Source organism: Narcine bancroftii, chromosome 3 (genome assembly GCF_036971445.1).
Source record: "Narcine bancroftii isolate sNarBan1 chromosome 3, sNarBan1.hap1, whole genome shotgun sequence".
Lineage (NCBI taxonomy): Eukaryota > Metazoa > Chordata > Chondrichthyes > Torpediniformes > Narcinidae > Narcine > Narcine bancroftii.
This window is the reverse complement of record NC_091471.1, coordinates 206,442,732-206,461,122: the sequence shown is the minus strand read 5'-3', so window position 1 is coordinate 206,461,122 and position 18,391 is coordinate 206,442,732. Positions and strand designations below refer to the sequence as shown.

At 42.3% G+C, this 18,391-nt stretch overlaps 1 protein-coding gene across 15 annotated transcripts in view; it reads left to right on the top strand.

Moving 5' to 3' along the window:
• LOC138758057 (uncharacterized) overlaps positions 1-18,391 on the top strand; it is a 356,156-nt gene that overhangs the window by 83,209 nt on the left and 254,556 nt on the right. For all 15 annotated transcript variants that reach the window (XM_069926419.1, XM_069926421.1, XM_069926422.1 and 12 more), the window contains one exon: positions 13,203-13,349. In XM_069926419.1, the coding sequence (XP_069782520.1) occupies positions 13,203-13,349 (147 nt within the window). The remainder of the gene's footprint in view (positions 1-13,202; positions 13,350-18,391) is intronic.

Below are 18,391 nucleotides of genomic sequence, written 5' to 3'. Positions count from 1 at the left end.
CTGTTCCGGCGAACCCTCGGGTGGGCAGGGCTCTTAGCCATTTCTTACCTGCCCTATAATACTTCTGTGCATTCCACCACAATTCCAGTACAGGGGTCCCTTGTCATCTCTGTCCTCGGATGCACGTGTGTGCTGGTCATCTCCGGATTCCATTCCTCGGGAAGTCTCCAGGTAGTCGGGAACGTGCATCGGAGCAGAAGCAGCTTCCATCCTAGTAGCTATGATATAACTACAACCATATAACCATGTACGGAGCAGAAACAGGCCATATTGGCCTTTTGAGTCCGCACTAGTTCACAAGAACAACTCCACTAGCTCAAACCTCCCACTCGCTGCCAATAACCCTCTGACCCCCTCACCTCCATGTACACATCCAACCTTCTCTTAAATGACAGAAGGGACCCTGACGCAACTATCTAATTCAGAATATCATTCCATTCTGCCACCACTCGCTGAGTGAAAAAGCCACCTCTAATATGTCTCCTAAAGTGTTGCCCCTTATCCTTAACTCATGGCCTCTTGTTCCAACCTTCCCTGTCCTCAGGGGAAAGAGTCTGTTTATGTCTAGTCTATCTATTCCTTTCATAATTTTAAATACCTCTATCAAGTCCCCTCTCACTCATCTATGTTCCAATGAATAAAGTCCGTCTCCTTAATCTCTCCCTGTCATCCAGATGCCTTAAGCCAGGCAACATCCTTGTAAACCTTCTCTGCACCCTCTCCACTTTATCTATATCCTTTCTATAATATGGAGACCAGAACTGAGCATAGTACTCCAAACCTGGCCTCACCAATGCCTTAAACAGCTACAGCATCACCTCCCAGCTCCTATACTCCATACTATGATTTATGAAGGCCAGCATACCATATGCCTTCTTAACCACCCTGTCTACATGGGGATCCACCTTCAATTAATTCTGAACCATAACTCCCAGCTCCCTTTGGTTCTCTGCATGCCTCAATGCCCTTCCCTTAACTGTATATGTCCTCTTCTAGTTATTTTTACCAAATTGCAACACCTCACACTTGTCTACATTGAATTCCATGTGCCATCTTTCAGCCCACTCTTCCAAACAAACTAAATCCTTCTGTAATCAAAGAAAATTCTACCTCACCATTCACCACTCCCCCTATTTTCGTATCATCTGCATATTTGCTTACCCAGTTAACCACACCCTCCTCTAAATCATTAATATAAATGATAAACAACAAGGGACCCAGCACCGATCCCTGAGGCACCCCGCTTGTCACAGGCTTCCAACCTGACATACAGTTGTCCATCATGACTCTCTGCTGTCTATCTCCCAGCCACCATGTCACAATCTCTCTACTAATTCCTAGTGACTGAACCTTCCTTATTAACCTTCCATGTGGAACCTTATCAAAAGCCTTACTAAAATTCAAATAGATCACATCCACTGCTCTACCTTCATCCACCTTTTTTGTCACTTCCTCAAAAAATTCAACAAGGTTCATCAAACATGACTTTCCTTTTACAAACCCATGCTAGGTGCTCCTAATCAATCCCTGCCTATCCAGATATGCGTGTATACTATCTTGAAGAATACCCTCCATAACCTTCCCCACCACCAAAGTCAAACTTACTGGCCGATAATTACTTCGCCTACACCTACTGCCTTTTTTGAACAATGGAACATTTGCAACCCTTCAATCCTGTGGTACCACCCCCTCCTTCAGTGATCTTTGAAAAATGAAAGATTTTGTTCCCTGACCTCCCTTAAAGTCCTGGGAAAAAATCCCATCAGGACCAGGAGACTTCTCCACCTTAATTGACCCTAGAAGCTCCAAACCTCTCGCTTTACTAATCCCTATCCTTTCCATAACTAAGCCCTTTGCCTCTCTTATCTCATATAGCCCAATGTCCCTTTCCCTCGTGAATATGGACGAGAAAAAAATTGTTCAATATTTCTCCCAACTCATATGGTTCCTGATGTAGTTCACTGGTCCCATCATCCAGTGGGCCTATTCGATCCTTAACCCTCCTTTTACTGTTCACATATCTGTAAAAACACTTAGGATTCACCTTCGCGTTATTAGCTATGGACACCTCATATTTTCTTTTTGCCTTTCTAATTTCCCTCTTAAGATTCTTCCTGCAATCAAAATAACATCCATACATATCCTCAATCTCTTGTTTTTTTTTTATATTTGGTATAGGCCTCCCTCTTGTCCCGAACCAACTTCTTAATTTCCCCAGAAAACCACGGCTCCCTCAAACCTTTAGTCCTCCCCTTCGGCCTGACTGGAACATAAAGATCTTGTATTCTCAAAATCTCACCCCTAAATGCCCCCCAAATTTCCGCTACATCCTTTCCGGCAAAAAGATCAGCCCACACAACTCTCTGCAAATCCCTTCTCATTTCTCCAAATCTGGCCTTCCCCCACTCGAAGACCTTCAACCTCGGACCCTACCTATCCCTTTCCATCATTAAGCTAAAGCTAATGGACCTATGACCACTGGATCTGAAGTTCTCTCCAACGCTTACCTCTGTCACAGATCTAACACCGCTCCCCCTCTAGTTGGCGTCAAAATATATTGCTGCAAAAAGCAATCCTGAACACAATGCATAAATACTGAGCCATCCTGCCCTTTTACTGACTGTGTTTCCCAATCTATGTTTGGAAAATTGAAATCCCCACCAACACCACCCTATTTCTCCTGCACATCTCAACTATTTCCTTGCACATTTGCTCTTCTAGTTCCCTTTCCCCATTTGGAGGCCTATAATATACCCCCATAATAGTAACCTCACTCTTCTTATTTTTCAGGTCTACCCATGCTGCCACTCTTGACGAGCCCTCCAGTCTACCTTGCCTCAGCAGTGCTGTAATATCCTCCCTGACAAGTAATGTCACACCTCCCCCTCTTAATCCACCAACTCTGTCACATCTAAAGGAGCAAAATCTTGGAACATTCAACTGCCAGTCACAACCTTCCTTCAACCACGTCTCGCTAATGGCCACAACAACATAATGCCACATGTCAATCCACACCTTTAGCTCATCCAGCTTCCTTACTACGCTCCTCGCATTAAAATAAATACAACTCAGGGATCTCCTACATCCTACTTTCTGCATATCCTCCTCTCTTCCATTCTCACAATTTTCACTACAACATCTTTTTACTACTTCCTGCTTTTCATCCCTCAACTTATTCAAACTTGTTTCTTTCTTTAGCCTACTAACCCTCACCCTGCTGTCCTGCCAAACTTGAAACCCTGTCCCCAACCATACTACTTTAAACCCCCCTGACAGCCCTAGTAAATGCCCCCACCAGGAGACTAGTCCTTCTGGATTTAAGATGTAACCCATCATTACGGTATAAGTCCCATTTTCCCCAAAAAATGTCCCAGTGATCCAAGAACTTGAAACCCTGTCTCTTACTTCACCCCTTTAGCCACGCGTTTAACCTCCACTTAATTCTATTTCTGCCCTCACTGTCACGTGGCACAGGAAGCAATCCAGAGATTACCCCCTTAGTGATTCTCCTTTAAGCTCCCTACCCAACTCCCTATACCCATTCTGCAGGACCACTTCCTCCTTCCTTCCAACATCATTGGTACCAACATGTATCACAACCTCAGGCTCCTCACCCTCCCCTTTTAGGATGTTCTGAACGTGCATATTCACATCCCGGACCCTGGCACCAGGGAGGAAAACCACCATCCAGTTTTCCTTATCACGTCCACAAAAACCTCTGTCTGTCCTCCTAACCATTGAATCTATCTCCCTTTTCCTTTTATCCCTACCTTTCTGGGTCACAGAGGTTGATACCACACCTCTGCCCACCATAGTCTGACTATCTCCCCTCCTCAGTACTCAAGGTGGAGTACTAATTTCTGAAGATTACAGACTCGGGTGCTTGAACATGAACCTGACCCCTCCCTTCCCTTCTCCCTTAGCCCCTGTGCGACCACCTGCCTGTAGCTCTTGTCTACGATAGCCTCATTCTCCCTAACCAGAGTGAGGTCATCGAGCTGCAGCTCAAGTTCCTTGACCCGGTCCTTCAGGCCACACTCCTTGTCCGTGATGGCCTCACTCTCCCTAACCAGAGAGAGGTCATCGAGCTGCAGCTCAAGTTCCCTGACTAGATCGTTTAGACGCTGCAGCTCAGCCCACTTTGTGCACACGTGGATGTCCGGGAGACGTGAAGACTCCATGACTTCCCACATCTGACACTGAGAGTTTATTAAATTGTACTGACAATAACCACACCATCAGTGCGAGTATAAAACAGCTTTAATAAACTAATATGTACACTAAGAGGTCTTGTCTCTCTGGAAGACGAACCCGCAAGGCAAGACTGTAGCTCTTGACTGCTTTATATACGAGGTCACCGGGATGACCCCTGGTGCCCTAGTGGTGTAATTACATATCACCACACTTACAACATGACTTTAAGACAGAAAATGTCAGTATTAATTCCTCAGTCAGCTTTAGAGTAAGGAAAGACAAGGTCAGTTTTAGATATGTTTTTAAAATAAAAAATGCTGTTAGCTTCTGTGGACAGATGCTGCCTGGCCTGTTGAATATTTGGAGGATTTTCTTTGTATTATTATTAGATTCCCAGCATCTGTAAATTTTTTATTTTCATTTTTAAACCTGTTTCATTCCACTTGTGGGATGTCAATCACTCTTCATAACTGCAATAATCAGGACTCAGGTTCCTTTGCCGATCTGTTTATTTGAGCACACACAAAGAAGTCAAGTTTATTGTCATCTGATTGTACAAGTACAATCCGACGAATCAGAGTTCTCCGGTCTTTGCTGCAAAACCTGCAGGTACACAACCAGACATAACACACATACAAAAAATACATACGCAGAACAAGTATTTTAGCTATACAAATAAATACATAGATAGTGGTTTGTACATATGAGAGCCTCGGATGGTTAGTAGGAACAGTTCCTTTGGTTGATCAGCATTCTCAGTGCTCATGGGATGAAGCTGTTCCTCAGCTTGGTGGGTGCTGGCTCTGATATGCCTGTATCTCTTCCCCAATGGGAGCAGCTGAAAGATGCTGTGTGCAGGGTAAAAGGGGTCCTCAATGATTTTGCGCGTCCTCTTCAGACAACAATCCCGATACATCATATTGATGGTGTGGAGGGAGACTCCATTGATACTTTCTCCCACTCTTATGGTCCTGTGGATTGACCTCCAATCCATTTCTCTACAGCAACTATACCACCCTGTGATGCAGGTGTCAAGTCGCTCTCGATAGAGCTTCTTTAGAAGGTTGACATAATTGTGGCCAGTAGCCTTGCCTGCTTCAGTCTTCTCAGGAAGTGCAGTCACTGTTACATCTTCTTGACAACTGAGAAGATGTTGAGTATCAATGATAGATCACAAGTGAAGTGAACTCCAAGGAACATAGTGCTCTCCACTCTCTCCACTGCAGAGCTTTTGATGTGTATGCTCCTGGTCCATGATCATCTCCTTCATTTTGTCCACATTGAGACTCGGGTTGCTACTCTCACATCATTTCATGAGATTTTCCACCTCTTCTCTGTAGTGCAACTCATCCTTGTGGCTGATGAGGCCGACGACTGTTGTGTCATCTGCAAACTTGATGACACTGTTGGAGCTGGAGCTGGTGATGCAGTCGTGGATTTGATCTGATTTTAACCAATTCTAAGGTTATACATTATTGATGAGTGTTTTCTTCACTAACGCACAAACATTTAGTTTTTCTTGACCAACTAGAGCTAAGACACCTGCCCACAATAAGGGAAGAAAATATCCCTTTGATTCAATCGACCAATCTGTACCACATACCTCCAAAGTACATTTGTACTCAACAGGTTTATTATTAGTGGTCACATTTCTGTTGGTGACAATTCTTATTCTCCGATCAACCTTTTGTTCCTTCATTCTGGCAGAAATTAATTGCTTCAGGAACAAGCTTATTTGTTTTACCTAATTTTCTATCCTGTTCCTATCCCAAATCCTACTCATCTCGAGACAGGAAGTCAATTGCATCTTTCATGAGCATCTGCATAGTCATGGATGTAACTATAAAGGCCGCTTGCAATCTTTCAGAGAACATTCCAGTTGATCGCTTGTTTGCTTCATTTGTACTGCCAAATCTGCTTGGCCATTAATAGAAACCCTATCTAACTGAGTATTAGGATGAGGATATTTGTTTTGCTACAACATATATACCATACCAGTTGCATTAAAATTTTGTGTCGAAAATACTCTCCAAAAATATTTTCACCCAAAAATATCTTTCTCTATACTTTCTGTTGTGTTTACTGCAATGATTGACAGATTTTGCTTTCATTATAAAGCTGTCATACGAAATGCAATTAAAATAATGTGTTATTGAGGAGAGAATGATTAATATAATACTGGAGGAGGAATGAAAAGAGTGAAGAAAGGCAGTTAGAGAAATGGCAAGAGACAAAAAAGAGATTGGAGATTTGAGAGTGGTGCAAAGGGAAGAGAAGAAGACAAAACAGGCTGTAACGTGGCATGAAATTACTTTGAGCTATATTGGGATGAAACTGAAATTAAAAAAATGAAGAATTTAAATGTCAGGAATGAATAAAAATCGAAGCAGAATATATATTGTAAATCCCAAGTTGTACTTTTGAGCAGTGATCGAATTGGTTGATGTGAAGAGAGCAACCAATTTTTAATCTTTTTTCTAATAGCTTGTTGAATGGGATTCCTGAGGGAAGCAGCTGGCATAGATCCAGATGTAGGGTAAACAAGAGGTAAATGCATTCTAGCAGCCAACCTCTTCAACATTTCAGGTTGGAGGCCCTCTCATTAGAAATTCTTTTTTCTGACATTCAAAATCATGTTTCTCACCACCTGGATGCTCCCAGAACATTGAACCATAGAACAGTACACTGCACTGAAACAGTCCCTTTGGCAAGGTTGGCATAGTGGTTCGCGCAACGCCATTACAGCACCAGTGATTGGGACCTGGCTATTCAAATACTTTTATCTCTGATCTCTTAGGACACCTTCCAATAATTTACCTACTGCAGATGTCAGGCTCTCCGGCCTACAATTTCTAGTTACGTTTGGAGCCTTTTTAAACAATGGAACAACATGAGTTACCTTCAGCCCCTCACTTGTGGCTAAGGTTATTTTAAATATTTCTGTCAGGGCCCCTGCAATTTATACACTAGCGTCCCTCAAGGGAATATCTTGTCAGGCTCTGGGTGTTTATCCAGACTTATATGCTTTAAGACAGCAAACACTTCCTCCTCTTTAATCTGTATAGGTTCCATGATCTCACTGCTGATTTTGCTTACTTCCCTAGACTCTGCTCGTTTCCTGAGTAAACACAAGCAAAAACACATTTAAGATTTCCACCATCTCCTCTGGCTCCATACAGACCTGAACTTCAAGAGGACCAATTGTATCCTTCATTATTCTTTTGCTTTTAATATACGTGTAGAAACACTTAGGATTTTCCTTCACATTGTCTGGCAAAGCAATTTCATATCTTCTTTCAGCCCTCTTGATTTCCTTCTTACATTTTTTTATTTTCCATGTGTACCTTGTTTGCTCCTTGTTGCCTAATACGTCTCTCTTCTTAACCAGATCCCCATTATCCTTCAAAAACCAAGGTTTCCTGTGCCTATTAACGTTGCCTTTAATCCTAAAAGGAACATACAAACACTGTACTCTCAAAATTTCACCTTTGAAGGACCTTGCACATCTTTGCTAGAAAACAACTTATCCCAATCCATGTATTCTAGATCCTTTCTCATTTCTCCAAAATTGGCCTTTCTCCAATTTAGAATCTCAACCTGAGGATTAGACCTATCCTTCTCCATAATAACCTTGAAACTCATGACATTATGATCCCAAAATGTTCCCCTATGCATACTTCTTTCACTTGTCATGTTCCCTAAAAGGAGATCTATTATTGCATTCTCTCTAATTTGGACTCTATATATTGATTAAGAAAACTTTCCTGAACACATCTGACAAACTCCAAGCCATCCAGCCCTTTTGGGAGTCCCAGTCAATATGTGGAAAGTTAAAATCTCTGATTGTCACAACTTTATGTTTCCTGCTATCTGTCCACAGATTTGGTCCTCCAATTCTCCCTGCTTTTGGTTATATTAAATAAAAGATCAAGGTAATTTAAATGAAATATTTTACACCAACACCATCTAATCAATATTTTTAATTGAATGTAAAACAGTTCAGCAAAGAAACAATCCCTTTGGCCACTATGTCTGTGACAATCATGATGTCAATTTTAACCTTCCATCAGCTTGTACCATTCTCTGCCTGTGATTCTGCCTTCCTAAATAAATCCTAACACCGGTTCCAACACTTCCCTGACACCATGTTCTAGGCACATACCACTCTCTGTGTGGAAAAATTTGCCCTGTAAATCTTCTTTAAACTTTCTTCCCCTCACAATCCTATGCCCTATTGCATTTCACATTTCCACCCTGGGAAATAGATTTTGACTATCTATCCTATTTCTGCCTTTATACTTCTGCCTGACATTCCAGAGAAAATAATCCATGATTGTCCAACCTGATAATCAATATTCTCTAATGCAGGCGGCATCCAGATGAACCTTTTCTGGCACTTCTCCAAAGTCTCCCCTCCCTTCCAGTAATATGACAGCTGGAGCTGCAGTCAATACTTAATTTTTTCTACAGTGGCAATGCAATATGTGGTAAACCACTGTTATGCTATGATTGGCTCCTGCCAGCTAGACACACCTCCAAAGACCAAACCTACCCATAGCCCTTTGCATGCTCCCCATTGCACTCTGCCTTGATCAGTCATTGAGGTTGATGTCTGTTCCAATTTTAGTTAGTAAAAGCCTTTCAGTTTCACATCTTCAGTATTTTGTGATTATTGATGGTGTATCAATTTTATTAACTATATTTCAAAATAAAGCATGGAACAGTACCTGAAACCTGAGAAGCTCAACATCAACCTTCGATCGCCAAATGCCCTGAACATGTTCAAACTCTGGCTACATTGTTTTGAAGACTTTCTGGCAGTGGCCATGGACGTTATCACCATGGATGCTAACCAAATGAGATTATTCTTCTTGCAAGTTGGACACCAAGTATTTCCAATGATCAGCAAAGCCAGCTCATACCTGGCGGCTATGGAGATCCTGAAGGTCCAATATTTTAAGAAGGTAAATGAGGTCCATGTCAGGCACCTCCTGGCCACCAGAAACTGGTGACCCGGGGAAATCAAGCACCAAGTGCTTGGGCCCTCTGGAGCCTATGCAGAGTGTGGCCAGTCTCCCGCCCACCTGACTCGCGTTGCCAGTTGCCCCCCCCTCACCTTGCCTGCCTGATTCGCGCTGCTGTCAGATCCCCACTTGCCAGATTTTGGCTCTCCAGAATGCTGAGGACCTCATCTGGGATGCTTACATAGCCAATATCTGCTCTGGATACATAAGAAAGAGACTCCTGGAACAAAAGGTACTTTATCTATAGAGGGTGGTTGAGCTGACAAAGACACTGGAGTTAGTCCTCCAAATTTCGGATGATTACTTGGCCCCCACTCAGGCTCCACTATCCTGGGACGGGATCGTCCTGCACTGGGAGCAACTGGTCGCCCACACTGCCCCACTCTTCTAGTAACCTGTCTTTGGCTGCCGTTGTGGGTGATCTCCCCAATTGCTACTTCTGTGGGCAGGGTAAGCACTTGAGGAAACACTGCCCTGCCAAGGATGTGGTATGTGCTAGGTGCAGGATAAAGAAATATTATGTCAAATTTTTCCAACCAAACCATCTGCGAAACCTAGCAGCACTTCATGCGGACAGTTGCCACTCCCTACAGCGCAATCAGTATCATCTCCTCTACAAACCAGCGACATCATGTGCCAGTCATGGGGACCGCCATCTTGGACCAGGCGGCAAACAGCATCTTCTCAGGCGAACAACACCAAGAGGGAACAGCGAGGGCAGCCATCTTGGGGTCGAGGGCGGCCATCTCAGGATCGTAAACACCCATTGGACTCAAGACAGTGAGTCTATACTGGCCTCCATCACCCTGAACCAAGAGGCACCACACAAACTCACTAGGTCCATGATGGATCTCCAGCTAAACAGGTGCATTACCAACTGTTCATTCAATAGCAGGCATACAGAAAGTTTCATCCACCCAATACCGCTAAGTGCCTATCCCTTAATGTACAGCCCACCAAACACAATATATCACTCACATCCAAATCACACATAGCAGCCATCCATGGGTCGTGTATAGAGACCCTGACCATTGGAGTCATAGTTTACAAACATTTCAGGCTACTCGTCATGCCACAACTCTGTGCCTCCTTGCTTCCACCACCAACTTCAGAAAGTTACATTGAAATTCGATGGATCCCATCCCCCCTCTACCATTTGCAATGAACAATTCACAGACATCCTTCTACGTACGACCTGTGCCTCTTGATCATCAAGGTTGGACCCCCCCCCCCCCACTGTTCACCAACCTCACTGCCAACTGCATGCCAAGCCGATGTCCACCAGGAGTAGACGGTAATGTGTGGCAGACAAGGCGCTCATTAAGTTGGAGGTTCAGCACACATTGGGCAAGGGCATAATTGAGGCCTGCAATAGCCCTTGGAGGGCCCAGGTGGTTGTAGTAAATAGGATGGTCATAGACTACAACCAGACCATCAACCAGTACACGCAACTTTACGCGTACTCCCTTCCCCACGTATCCGATATGGTCAACCAGATTGCACAATATTGGGTATTCTCCATGATTAACCTGAAGTTGGCATATCACTGCTTCTGATCCAGCCAGAGGACCACCAGTATACTGCATTCGAGGCGGATGGCCGCCTCTACCACTTCCTCCTGGTCCCTTTTGGTGTCACAAACAATGTCTCCATCTTCCAGCGGGAGATGCATGGTGGACCACAATAATCTGTAGGCCACCTTCCCATACCTAGATAATGTAACCATCTGTGGCCATGACCTACAAGATCACAATGCAAATCTCCATAAGTTCCTCCAGGCAGAAAAATACCTGCATCTTATAACGAGGACAAATGTGTGTTCCGGACAGCAAGTCTAGCCATCCTCAGCTGGATGGTCGAGAATGGCGTCATTGGCCCTGACCCTGACCGCATGCATCCATTCCTATAGCTGCCTCTACCACACGCCCTCAAAGCTCTGAAGAGATGTCTCGGGATCTTCTCAGATTAAGCTCAATGGGTTCCCAACTATGCGGACGAGATTTGCCCATTAGCTAAAGCCACCATGTTTCCTCTGCCAGCAGAGGCCCAAGCTGCATTCAACCATATGAAAGACGACATCGCTAAGGCAACCACACATGCCATAGATGAATCCACACTGTTCCAAGTGGAGAGCGATGCGTCCGACTTCACCCTGGCTACTACACTCAACCAAATGGGCAGACTCATTGCCTTTTCCTCACGCACCCTCCAGGGCCCTGAAATTCACCACTCCTCTATCAAGAAGGAGGCTTAGGCCATCATGGAGGAAATACACCACTGGAAGCAATACCTCGCCAGAAAATGATTCACTCTCCTCACGGATCAGTGACCAGTCGCATTCATGTTTAATCAAGAATGATAAGATCCTCAGGTGGAGAATTGAACTATCCACTTACAACTACGACATCCTCTACCAGCCTGGCAAACTTAACTAGCCCCCGGATGCTCTATCCTGTGGGAACTGTGCCAGTGTCCAAAAGGACAGGCTACAGACCCTCCATAATTACTTCTGTCACCCTCGAGTAACTAGATTTTTCCATTTTATCAAAGCTTGGAACCTACCATACTCCATCAAGGAAGTCCAGACAATGACTAAAAACTGCCAGGTCTGTGCCGAATGCAAACCACAATTTTACCGACCAGACAAGGTGCACCTGATAAAAGCTACCCACCCCTTTGAGCACCTAAGCATTGATTTCAAATGGCCCCTCCCCTCCAACCAAAATGTCTACTTCCTTACAATCATAGATGAACACTTCCATTTCCCTTTTGCCATCCATGCAAAGACATGACGGCCCCAGTTATCAAGGCCCTCTGCAATATCTTCATGCTTCATCCTCAGCGACTGGGGGACCTCATTTATGAGTGATTAGCTGCGGCCATACCCACTGGCCAGGAGCAGGACCACCAGCTACAACCCGAGAGGAAACAGGAAAATGGAAAAAGAGAATTCCATGGTCTGAAAAACCATCCTCCTGGCACTGAAGTCATGGGGCTTCCCCATCTCCCAATGGCAAGAAGTCCTCCCAGATGCATTCCACTCCATCCAGTCACTTTTATGTACGGCTACTAACAACACACCTCATGATTGGATGTTTGCTTTCCTGAGGAAGTCTGCATCAGGGACTACGCTGCCCGTCTGACTTACCTCCCCAGGACCCAACTGCCTAGGAAGCAGACTAGACAATCTAAGACTGATCCACTGGTGGAGAGGATCTGCCTTCTCCATACTAACCTCCAGTGTGCCTATGTTGTCTTCCCTGACAGGCGCGTGGACATGGTCTTGATCTAAGATCTGGCACCACTGGGCACCTCTCCAACCACCACTGACTACCAAAAGATACTTTCCCCAACTTTTTCCTTTAAGGACTCCTGAGCCTGAGGCTGACCATTCTCCACCTCTGACTACTGTGGTCGCCAATGATGCACCAGCACCACAGTCCTTTACCCCCTCACCTGTTCCCCCCTGCCCTTGACAAACTGTAAATGATAATGACAGACCAACCCCACAAGCTGCTCAGGATTCTATGGCAGTGCCCCAACCATTACCATGCCATTCACTGCAGCAGAGACCTCCTGACAGACTTAGTCTGTAAAATATATATTTGTTTCATTTTTTTTCTCCTCACCTTGCAGGACTCTTCTTGAAAAGAAGGGCTGAATGTAGTAAATCACTGTTATGCTCTGATTTGCTGCTACCAGCTGGACACGCCTCCCGAGACCAATCCTACCCATAGCCCTTTGCGTGCTCCTCACTCTGCCTTGATCAGTCAATGTGGTTGACAGCTGTTCCAGTGTATAGTTAATAAAAGCCTATTAGTTTCACAACTTCAGTCTTTTGTGATAATTGATGGTGTAGCACAATTGTAACTGCATCTTAAATAATATCTTTCTGAGAATTAAATTTCCCAAGTTGTATTTTTCTTGGCTGATAAATGTCATTCCTCATCTATTTGATTCCACTATTTTTGCTTTCCAATAAAGGCAAAATCAATCGTTTACTGAGAGGATCAAAACCATTTATAGCCGATCAAATAATGCTGAAATGAAGGCGCGGCTTAAAGTTTTGCTGATAAATAAGTTCCAACGTGAAGTTGAGAGAAAAGCGAAAGTTGCAACATATCAACGAATGTAAGTAAATTAAGTAATTTTATTGTCACTTCCTTATGTTGGTTAAATTCTTTGTTTGTGAAATGATGCATTCAGACCACTGTCGATATAACCTTTCTCTCAAATGCATAAATGAGTAAGGAGAGAGGTCTGAGCTTACTGTCACACTGTTCCTCACTAAAACCAGCAGTCTCCTTCAGTTTTCAGTCATGTTGTAAAATTAACTGAAAATTCTGCAGTATGAGGCGGTCAACATTTCACCAAGTTCACAATTGCTTTATCCAGTGTAGATTTGCATTTTCCTTATTTTTACTTAAATGAAGAAATGTAGACTCAGAGCTTGAGGTAAAATAGGCCATGTTTCCAACCTGGTGTAAATTATGTGGCATGGGGATAGTGTGTAGATTATAGAAGTGGTAATTTGGTAAGAAAATAGACAGTGCACAATAAAATTAAAAATATATTGAAATATACTTGGTCATTTTGATTGCTGTAGTTCTTAGGAATCATTGGAGCAAGCCCAGATTCTCAAATGAAGTAGACTGGGTATGGGAAGGGAGCATGAATTTTACCAAGTGTGAACATGCAAGCCTTTCTTTGAGAAAAGTTAGGAAACACTATGTAAGACATTGGATTCTATTCAGTATAGCAGCCAACTGCCAAAGAGTACAATCAAAGACACTGGATTCTATTCAGTATAGCAGCCAACTGCCAAAGAGTACAATCTACTTCTTGGTGGTTTACAAATATAAATTGTCCTAGCCTTGATAATTTTATTTTCAGGAGGTCTGGATTAAGAGTCAGTAATGTAAGTTCTCTGTAGATGTACTGAGAAGGACCTTGGCTGGGAATTTAGCTGTTGACACAACTATGACTGGTGTAAAATAAATAAATATCAGAGGAAAAATATAATAAAAATCGTTCAGCAGCTTTGCTGAACTCTTATATTCAGCTAATCAAGGAAAGTGGACAATATGCCATTTAACTATTTTCTCAACTATTTGCAGACACACTTCGCAGTAATCTTGCTCATGAATTTCCTTATTATCACTTCACATCCTCGTTGATTGAATTCCCCTTGCTATGTTTCTGCAAACCATTCTTTTTTTTTCCTGTTATCTTGAACTTTTCTCCCTCCATCCCACCCCATAAACCAAAAATATATGTATCATTTACAAACTTCCTGATGATGTCTACAAAATTTTAGTTGAGATTGCTAACAAGCAGGGTGGAGACTGTGGATTACATTTTCATGTAAATTGTCGAAATGTGAAAAAGCAATCGATGAGTAATAAATTATTCAGATATTCAGGAACAGCAATAACCTAAGAGCCAAAAATTGGAAAGAAAATTATGATGGTATTCAAGAGAAATTTTTGAGCACATTTCAAGTCAAACAAAGATTTGATTCTTGGAAATTACTCCGGGCAAGTGGGGCAAGTATCATTTAAGGCCATCTTGGAAACAATGGTCATAAATTTTATAAGGTTCAGTATAGCAATAATTTTAAGGAGAATAAAAGTTAACTGGAGATTTCAGTACCTGCCTCAACTACCTCCTCTGGGAGCTTGTTCCACATGGCCACCACTCTTTGTGCGTAAAAATAAAAGTTACCCTTCAGGTTCTAATGAAATTTCTTCCTCATCCCCTCCTCCCACCCCAAATCTCTGGTTCTCAAGTCCCCTACTCTGGGAAAAGACTCTGTGTAGTTTACCAATCTATTCCTCTAGTGATTTTGTATTCTAGGAGGACCCCCCCCCCCCCATCCTCATGTGCTACAAGGAATAAAGTCTCTGCCTACTCAACCTCTCACTATGGCTTAAGGCCTGCAAGTCCTGGCAACATTCTTGTAAATCTTCTCTGCATCTTCTCTATCTTGAAAACATCTTTCATGAACAGAATAATCCAAATACTGGCCTCATCAAAGTCTTATATAACTGCAACTTCAATATGCAATAAAACTGACTAATGAAGGTCAACTTGCCAAAAGCCTTTATGACCACCTTATCTATCTGTGACATTTCTTTCCAGGGTACCTGAACTCCAAGATTCATCTGCTCTACAACATTCTCCACATTCCTACCATTCACTATGAAGGTCCTAACTATGTTAGATCTCCCAAAATGCAAAACCTCACACTTCTGTGTATTAAATTCCATAAAACATTCCTCTATCCACCTTCCCAACTGATCAATATCTTGCTGCAATTTTTGGCAAACATCTTTACTAGCTACAATACCAAATATTTGAGTGTCATCCACAAACTTACCAATCATGTCACATACGTTTTAATCAAAATCATTGGTATGAATGAATAATATCAATGGGCCCAGTGCAGAACCCTGTGGCACACACAGCTAGTCACAGGTCCATAGCCTGAACAACAATCTTCTACCATTACCCTCTGCTTTCTTCCATCAACACAATCTATTCAGCATTCTCTCCTTGGGTGCCATAACATGCGAGAGCAGCCTATCAAAGTCTCATCAAACATCATAAATGAAATGTATTCATGGACACAAGGTATAGATATATTATTAATTTAACATTTACGTAACTTATTGCCAAGGAAGAAAATGCTGATGCTGGAGTCTCAGCAAAAGGAAATGTAAATTCAATTCTGCAAGTTCAAAAATTTAATTAAGAATTAAAGAGGATAAGTAACCTGGTTCAGATGGAATACATTCCAGGTAACTATGAGAATGAAAGGATGACATTACAGAAGCCCTGGCCATTATCTCCACAAAATCAATAGATTTGAGGCGGTACCTGATAACTGGAAAATTTCAAATGTTATACCTTGTCCAAAAAGGGGTGTAGGATACATCAATAATTCTATACCTAGTGATTTAGCTTTACTGGTGTAGAAAGTTTGAGAAACAATAAATAATAGCCATAAGAATGCTAATACAGATTGGTTAAAATACAAATTATGAAGGTAGAGAAAGGGTTAATCAGCAAACTATGATTGATACAGTATATACAGACTTCCAAAAAAATGGTTGATATGGTGCCACATCCCAGAACCAAGTGGTTAACTAAAGCAGGTCTGGAAGAATCTGGAAAAACACTTGGCCAAGTAACAGGAAGCAAAGATAGATAAAATAGGTTGCTAGTCTGGACAGGAGGGAAGAGTCCACCCCAGGGGCTAGAACTAGGACTACTGGTTTTTAAAGCACATTTTGATAATCTGGAGTTAGATGCACAGGGTAACATCTCCAAAGTTACTGATTATTCTCAATTGTAAAATTAGTGAAATTTGAAGAGAACAGTAATAGATTTTAAGATGGTGCAGAAAGGCCAATGGAATAGCTGGATATGTGGCAGATGAAGCATAATACTTAAAAAATAAGATGCTACATATTGGACTGAAAATACAAAGAGGCAATATAAAATAGAAGGCACAATTCTGAAAGGCAGACAAAAAACAAGTGAGGTTTTTCTGCATGGTTTGTGACAGTGCAAGGCCACATTGAGAAAGCAGATAAAAACATACTATTTCCAGGTCTTTATAAATAGAAGGATAGGGTTCAAGAACAAGGGAAGTATGGGCAGCACAGTGGCATAGCTAGTAAAGATTCTGCCTCAAACATCCAGTGTCTTGTGGCCAATCCTGACCCCTGGTGCTTCCTGGGTGGAGTTGACACATTCTCCTTGCCTTTTTCTGGGTTTCCTCTGGATCCTCCAGTTTCCTCCAACATCCCAAAGACATGCAGATCGGGAGGATAAATGACAACAGTAAACTGTCCCTACTGAATAGGTGAGGTAGAATCTTGAAGGTAGTTTATAGAAATGTGGGAGAATAGGTTTAGTGTGAGAATAGGATTGAGTTAGTATAGACCTGATGGGCCTGAAGTATTCTATCTATCTCAGTGACAAATATAAAGAACCTTTCTAAAATGCTTTTGACAGGTTTGAAAGATGCAGAAGGATTTACCAAAATGAACCCAGATTCTTTAGTGGATGGACTGGAGAAGCTGGGATTGTTTTGATTATGGAGTCAGAGAGTTCTTCAGCCCTTCAATCCAACTTGCCACGCCAGCCAAGCTAGCTCCATGTAGCCATGTTCAGCCCTGCGGTTCTCAACCTTTTTCTTTCTGCTCACATACCATGTGAACCAATCCCTTACTAACAGAGCACCTATGGCATAGGACTGCTCTAAACCTTTTCTGAACTGTACCTGTCTAAATGCCTTTTTGGATGTTACATTTTTCCCCGCATCTACTCATTCTAACAACTCATTCAATTTACCCACCACTCTGTATGAAGAAATTGCCTTTCATTCCTTTTTTAAATCTTTCCACTATAATCTTAAATCTTTGCTCTCAAGTTTTAAATTCACCTTCTCTGGAGCAAAATATTGACTATTTACCTTATCTATGCCCCAAATAATTTTATAAACCTCTCTAATATTCTTCCTTAAAGCTGAAGAGGTAGTGAGTCGATGTGATCGACATATTTAAAATTTTGAAGGGTATTGTTACAAGCCCAAAGGACCCCAAAACCCAGCAGCAATAGACATTCACCAAGATAGATCACACTGGATAGATAGAAGTAGTTCCTACCATTAAACTCATGAAATATAGAAAGAAGGTGATTGGCAAACAACTAAATATGACATGAAACAATATATTTTTATGCAGCGATTGGTCAACATGTGAAATGTACAAGGGGACTGTAGAGGCAGATTCAATTGCTGCATTCATATACCAGTTGGATAAGTATCTGTAAGGAAAGTATTTGTAGAACTATGGGGATTTTGGAAGAAGATAGGGGAGTAGAACTAGCTGGATACAGTTATATAGGGGCAGTATAGTTCTCCTGTTGGGCTGTAACCATTCTATGATTCTGAACATTTTTTTAAACAAAATAAACGCAAGGCTGACTGCCAAAGCCATGTTCTCCCCTTTGATAACTGCCTTCCTGATAAAACATTACCCTTTTCTTCCTGCCACTAAGGCAATTTTAATTCCAATTTGCCACACTCCCAAGGATCCCTTTTGAACAGCCTGCCACATGGAATCTTGTCAAGAGCATTTCTGAAATCTGTGTTGGATCCATCA